The following is a 7,500-nucleotide window of genomic DNA, read 5'->3' as shown; positions in this document are numbered from 1 at the left end:
TTGTATTTTGTCTGCTTTTCTTTTCATTTTTCTTTGAAATAAATGTTTTTATTAGTCTCATTATTTCCTTGTATATCGTATTTGTGTGACTCGGAGTTGAAACAAAATTGATTGAGTGATTTATTGATTGATTGATCGTGACGTTTTTGTTATACAAATCGATTACTTTTCCTAGCTTTAACAACTTCCACGTGAATCAATAGGTTGTAGGACCATTTATCGAAAAATCGCGTGTTCCCAAGTAATGCTCTGCCACTTTGAGGTAAATGGTACGGGGCTTGGGCAAATCAGTTTCATTTACCACAGTTCTAAAATTGTATCGCGCATTGCGGATGGAAAGCACAACTATTTGCCCGGGGCATATTGTCACCTCGGGGGGAAGGGGGTGTACTTAACAAAGTTTAATACGGGGAGGCTCCGCCCCGAAGTCCAACCCCTTACCCTTTTATATACCATTTTGGCAGAAAAGGTACCCCTTTCATATACCTTTTATTGGAAAAAGGTACCCCTTTCACATAGCTACTTTAGGAAGTCTTGTTTTCATTTTCATGTAGTGCTTAATAAATAAACCGATACAGCCATAAGGAGCGTCTATTCGAAATAATATAATTAAACGCCCTTTTAAATACCTAAATAACCGATTTCCCTACCCTTTTATATACCTCAACTTGTGAGATCCCTACCCTTTCGGGCGGAGCCTTCCCGTATAGGCCATCATAGGGAGTACCCCCCCCCCTCCCCCCGCCGGGATTGTCACAAGGCCACCATAGTCTTCTGAGTTGTTAGCGTCATTCACTAAGATCTAGTCTGCAACCATTGGCAGATTGTCGTAGCACGGCGATAGTGCATCCCAAGAAGTTGAGGTGACGGAGAGAAACGGATTGTAGTTCTTTGAAGGTTTAGTCCTCCGTTAGGATGTTCTTCCATGTTTTTTTTTTTTTCATTCAGGACTCAAAAGATCTGAAAAACCTTCATAGTCACGTGTTCCTTTCTTGCTATAGTAATAAATACGCCAATATCAAGGATCGTAATAGACGTAATATCTTTGTTGTTTATTCAGCTGACCGATTATTATTGGATGAAATAGGATATTTTGTAAAGAGCAATCTCTGCTCCAAGTACGTATAATCGCACGCGATCAACAGTTAAACACTCGTTATTGTCTTCAGATCGACGGTTTCACTAACCCAAGCACCGATTATGTTGGCGATAGCTGTACTCCTTTTTTCTGTTTCCGAGCTGAATGCGCAAGGTACGCCAGTACTTACAGAAAATTTATGGCCTTTTACGGTACTAGAAATAAGTTCTTTGTTCTCAGTTTTCTTTAGACCCGAATTTTTGAATATTTAAATTTCACTGAAACTGATTCGCCAAACTTTAACACTACTTTCCCAGCGGAATCTGACGCAATAGGTGAATCAATTGGATTTGCTCAGCTTTAAATTTTACAAGGCAAGAATATCCTTAATCTGAAAACGAAACTTTAATGGTACTATTTGCAGTTTTTTAACACGTACAAAGCTTGGTGATCTGCACTCCAATAAGACAATATACATGCAACAGTTGATGTGAAAACTGATTAAGTTCACGAAGACTGAGTGGATTCTGGATTCCGTTTTTTTTAAAGTCTGTAAATAAAGGATTAAGCTGCAGTCTAAAGAATTAAAAAGTACCTCATAACCATATAAATTGGGGAGTGTCAAAGCATATTTCGTTTCACACGATCAAGTAATTACATAAAACAAATCAGTGTTTCAGTGACGGCTGATTAAATAAAACGCGAGTTGCATATGTAAGTTATCGCTAAACTATTTGATAAAAGAAACAAGGTTTTAAGCCATTAACCGGATCAACTCAAAGAGCACTTGAACTTTTCACCCGTTCTTAATATAAGTTAAAAGAAAAGGAAAGGGAGTTCCCCGTTGTTTCTTGTTTTGTGATCTCTCGTTTCGACTTCGTCAGTGCACAACATAACTCGAATATGAGTGATTCTTGTCTTTTTTTTAATTTGGCGACTCAACCAAGAAAGTGCTCAATCATTTTGGCTGAAGAATCTGTTGGCACATTTGTATTATAGAAATAAGAAATTTTCTTCTCACAGTGAAGATAAACGTGCGCTATGGAAGCACGCAAGCGCTACGTATAAGTACCCTGTGTACATTGGATATGTTCACATCAGAAAAAACAGCAACAGCGCTCAGATTTGTTGCATGACAGCGTTGCAAGAGCATGTAAAAAGTACAAAGAGCAATGGGTGACGCGTTTTCTCCCAAAAAAACTCACGAACTATAAGCTTAGCGGGAGGAACTGACTCGAAACATGAGACACGGGACGCGAGGGTTTCCGAGACTCAACTAATCTTTTTATTTCATTTTTTCCACCAAAACAGGAGATTGTTCACAAGAAAACGCAGGTTTGTTAACAAACTTTGTGTGCGAATTTAGTTTATCAACATAGCCTGCGTAGATGGCGGTTCTGTTGTTGAGGAACGCAAAAGAACTCGAGCGGTAGGGAAGAACCGAGCCTTCAATGCGCCGCTCGAAATCTCTCGCGCTCCAAAAAGAACCGCTTGCCACGCAGGCTAATCAACATTACTTTCTTAAGTGTCATTTCATTTGCTCGATACGCGCATCTGGAAGGACGCGACTACATATAAGTATGTTCTTTACCACTGAAAATCCTCTGGAGTGTTTCTGCCGCCGATATTCTTAAGTTTATCAGACAGCTGTTGTTCTTGCATTTTATTAAATTTTCAACCTCGGTTAATGCATTTCTCGTGCTCTGATTGCTTCACTCAATCTCGGTTATCAGCTCATATAGCTTAGTTTGTTTGGCCTTATATGGCAATTGATTGCGCTAAGCCTTGCAAAGCTAAAACTTTTTTTTACCGGAAAGCGAAATTTCTCTCTGAATAAAGCAAAAAAAAAAACCTTTTTCTGGAAAGTTTGGATCAATTCCGACGTTTAGAAGTACGCGAAAGGCAAAATATGTTTTTGTTATCAGCCTGCGTTTGTCTGACCACAAGGTATTACACAACAACGCATCTTCGTCAAGTTTTTCGATTTCGCTCGGATTTTCTCGCTTTTTTCGCTTGCATTTCGTACTTCCAAACTTTTGGAGTTTACGGAATTTAATAAAACAATTATTCCATTCGCGGTTGTTGGATATGAGACTGGTTATAGCCAACTCGGTGCTACGCGCCTCGTTGGCTATCTACCATCTCATATCCAACAAGCGCGCATGGAATAATTGTTAAATAGCACTTCACAAAACCGGTTTTTATTTCATTGGAAGGTCAGTTAAGACCAAGCACCCAATTACTCCATCAGAACAAAGTTTTAAAATTATCAGGATATACCCGGGTTGCTTTTGGAGGCTCTCTTATCTAGGCCACTAAATATCCCAATATCTCTTTGAGATATGAGGAATGGTGTTGGTGTTATCCTAAATGCGGTAATGAAGGAGAAAAGTTGTTGAAGTGGAGAGACCAAATGATAGGATCAGCAAAGTGAAATTGGTGAAAGCTAGCCAAGTATACAACATCATGTTTGCACATGCACCGCAAACTGGGTGTAGCAATGAAGAGGGCGAGAACTGCGTTTTGTGAGGAATTTGAAGGGAAGGGATTTTCAGTGCTGGTTTGTCAAGCGGAGGAAGTTGTGATAGTAGCAGGAAAATGAACGGACTCGTTTGTAAAGGTATACTGAGGAGGCTTAAATGGTACGCATGGAGGAAAAGGGTATGGAAACAGAAACGAAGACGGAGAGACGCTCCTCGAAAGCTGTGAAAGTTTAGACCTTGTGCTGACAAACACCTTTTTCATCAAGAAGTTAGAACACCTTGTCACGCACAAAAGCGGAGAACGCAGTTAAGAGATTGACTATATAATGGTTAAAAAGAAGGGACCAGACAAGGGTCAAAGATTGCAAATAAGATACCAGGAGAGGCAGCCGTTACACAACATCGCTTGGTCTGCATGGATTTCAAAAGTGGGAAAGAGTGTAGCCAGAAAAAGCACTTGAGAAACAGAATAAAAACATGGAGATTGAAACAAACGGAGAACAAGCAGGCCTTCCGGGAGAAGGTGGAAAACCAGTATACTGCACATACAAGTTCAGTAAATGATAAGTGGGAAAACATCAGAGAGCTTGTTCTTACGGTAGCGGAGGAGGTGTGTGGGAAACTAGAGGCGGGAGAGGTGAGCAGAAGGAGACGCGGTGGTGGAGTAATGAGGTTCAAGATAAAATCAAAGCCAAGAAAAGTGCCCGCTACAAGAAGTGGCAAGCTATCGGGCTTGAACTCGAGAAACAAAAGAAACAGAAAGAGTATGCGCACCAAGTTGCTAAAAAGGAGGCAAAGAAAGCAGTGGCCAAGCCCAGATGGGATGCAGGAAATGAATTCTACAAAAATCTGGACACTAGGGATGGAGAGGCAGCAGTATATAGAATAGCAAAGCAAAGCAAAGGATGTCAGCAAGAAAGGACGTGGGTGAGTTATCAGTGATAAAGAACCGGGCAGGAGATATCCTTACGGAGAAAGAAAACATCAAAGACAGATGGAGGGAATGCTTCTGCACCCTACTGAATGTTGAGGACGAAAGCGATCTCCTGACTCAAGTAGCAGCTGTTGAAGGACCGATAACCAAGGTGACAAGGGAAGAAGTGCAGGAGGCAGCTGAGAAATGAAGACGGGGAAAGCTGCAGGATGTTCGGAAGTGAATGTTGACCTTATCAAGGTCCTGAAAGAATTGGGGAACGAAATGGTTACCGAGCTGTTGGAGGCGATACGGGAAGAGGAGAGCATACGGTTTGAATGGGAGAACAGTGAAACAATGCCGATATGTATAAAGGGAAGGGCGACCCATTGGATTGTGGTAACTGCCGCGGAATTAAGCTACTAGAGCACTGAAGGTCATGGAGCGTATAATAGATCAGAGACTACGAAAGATAATCAACATTGACAGCATGCACTTTGGGTTCAGCACGGGAAAAGGAAAAATCGACGCAGTATTCATAGTCAAGCAAGTGCAAGAGAAATTCACGGAGAAAAAGAGAGATCTGTACTTCACCTTCGTTGACCTCGAACAGGTGTACGATAGAGTGCCACAGGAGCTGGTTTACTGGTGTCTGAGAAAGAGAAATGTGCCAGAGAGCATAGTCAGGTTGGTGAGAACGACATATAAAAACACTAAGATGGTAGTGAGAACTGTGCATGGACAGACAGAGCCCTTTGACAACAAGGTCAGACTGCATCAAGGCTAAGCTCTGAGTCCGTTCCTGTTCTTAGTGATTTTGGACACAATAAGTGAAAGCTTCAGACAGGGTGTCCTATGGGAACTGTTATTTGGTGATGATCTAGTAGTGATGGATTAGAGTATGGCAAAGTACGGACTGAAGGTAAACACCACCAAGACGGAGACCATGGTGAGTGCAAGCCAAAGGAAAGATATGAATATCGTGGACAGCAACAATGTTAAACTGAAGCAGGTAGACAAATTTAAATACCTGGGCGTGACGCTGAGCGAAAATGGAAGTTTGGAGAAGGCAGCCAAAGCAAGAATCAACGCTGGCTGATCAAAGTGGAAAGATTACACGGGTATAATGTACGACAAGCGAATACCGAGAAAACTGAAGGTTAAGATATATGAAACGGTGAAACGACCAAGACTGTTGTACGGAGCAGAGGTCTGGACAATGAGGAAGAAAGAGGAAAGGATGCTAGCCACGACGGAGATGAAAATGCTGCGCCGTATTAAAGGAATCACGCTGAAGGACAAACAGAGAAATGAAGACATTCGAGCAGAGCTCAAAGTTGTTAACATCCTGGATAAAGTACGGCAGGCGCGACTTCGTTGATATGGACACCTGGTCCAAATTTCCGGCGATAACAAAGTATGGAAGATGGAGGTGGAAGGAAGTCGGCCAAGGGGAAGACCGCGCAAGCGATGGATGGAAAATCTGAGGGATGATATGGAGAAAAGTGGTTTGAGGGAGGGGGATGCGTGGGGTACAACATCCTGGAGAAAGAAAATACAGATGCCCTGACCTGGCAGTAAGCCGCATAAGGAGGACAAATATTATTAATTTTCATCCGTGTGCAACGTACAGGGCCCGGTTGTTCAAAAGCCGATTAACGCTAATCCCAGATTAAAAATTTACCAAGGAGTTTACTTTTCTACTCCGAAATGCTGTTCAACGCCGATATTCGGCAAAATTTTACATTAGAGGAAGACAATCTTGAAAGACAAAAACAAGCAAAAGAAACTTCCACAAAAAAGTTGAAAAAAGGAACCCAACTTTACACTGATCCTGGATTAAATTAATCGGCTTTCGCAACAACAGGGCCCAGACGATTTTTCATGTCCTGAAAACGCCGAAGTTGCAAAACAGTGGCTTAATACTAACTTGCACTCCAATAACAATAACCCTATCAAGTCTATTGTACCGAATTATTTCTTTCTTTCTCAAGTTCCAGATCCAATTGCCTTCTTTCCTCTCAATGGCGAATATGGTACCAGGGAAATACACAACAGAGCGCGCCAAGGGAACCCCACGGGAGTTAGATTATCTCCGGGGCCTGACGGCAATGATGATGGCTCTTATGAATTTGCGGGAACTCAAAATAGTTTCATCGAATTCCCCAACTTTGACGGAGGACCTTTGGATGTCAACGGTGTGTCAATGACGATGTTGTGCTGGATATACCCTAAGGGTGAAATGGGACCTCTCTTCAACTATAAGCCGATTGGACAGTGGGGAGTTCATCTTTGGGACATAGGCAATAACGCACTTTTTGCCCGCTTTACCCGACGTGATTATTCATTCACAAGTGCCATGTATGCTGGATCAATTCCCAGAAATACTTGGCACTTCGTTGGTGCTTCTTATGACCACAAAACCGGCTTGGAAAAGCTATGGGTGAATGCACAGGTGGTCAGCACAATAAACATCGGAGCTGGTATTAATCTGGCAACACAAGACAGCGTCAGGATGGGAGTAAAGACTGGTGATGGAAGGTTTTATAAAGGAAGAATCGCTCAGATGCGAGTCTACAACAAAGCTTTGAATGAGAAGCAGATCCAAGAAATAAAACAAAGAACAACAGTTGCATAGGTGAGAATGTGAATCCGCTGTGCTCTCGATCCAAACAAAAAAAGAGCTCCCTGAATAACCGACATACAGCTGGGGAGTTCCCAGATCCTTTCAGAAAGAGTCGAATATATTCTTCCCTGTGAAAAAAAATATTCTCTTTCCAGAACAGTTTACCCCAAAATAGAAATTTCCCCTGAAGACAGGATGATCTCGTGCCCAGATGTCTTCAACAGCTCAGAGTTAGATTAATTGGGTGGACTTGGTATAATATTCCAAAATCTGCTTTAACAAGTAAATCGATTTATCGCACGTCAATTGAATGGAGAGTGCTGGCGAACGACATGTCCTGTCAAAATTAAATTTCGTTGAAACTAAACTACTTGAGATGGCTGAAGGGGGTAGTTTCTAA

At 41.9% G+C, this 7,500-nt stretch overlaps 1 protein-coding gene across 3 annotated transcripts in view; it reads left to right on the top strand.

Moving 5' to 3' along the window:
• LOC138043521 (uncharacterized) overlaps positions 1-7,500 on the top strand; it is a 39,042-nt gene that overhangs the window by 30,989 nt on the left and 553 nt on the right. For 2 of the 3 annotated variants that reach the window (XM_068889858.1, XM_068889867.1), the window contains exons 2-3: positions 2,390-2,413; positions 6,469-7,112. In XM_068889858.1, the coding sequence (XP_068745959.1) occupies positions 2,390-2,413; positions 6,469-7,112 (668 nt within the window). Of the gene's footprint in view, positions 1-1,108; positions 1,253-2,389; positions 2,414-6,468; positions 7,113-7,500 lie in introns of those variants that run through there. The other variant, XM_068889852.1, reaches the window with a different exon arrangement.

The sequence above is a fragment of the Montipora capricornis genome, chromosome 1 (assembly GCF_036669925.1).
Source record: "Montipora capricornis isolate CH-2021 chromosome 1, ASM3666992v2, whole genome shotgun sequence".
Lineage (NCBI taxonomy): Eukaryota > Metazoa > Cnidaria > Anthozoa > Scleractinia > Acroporidae > Montipora > Montipora capricornis.
This window is presented reverse-complemented; position numbering and strand designations above follow the sequence as displayed.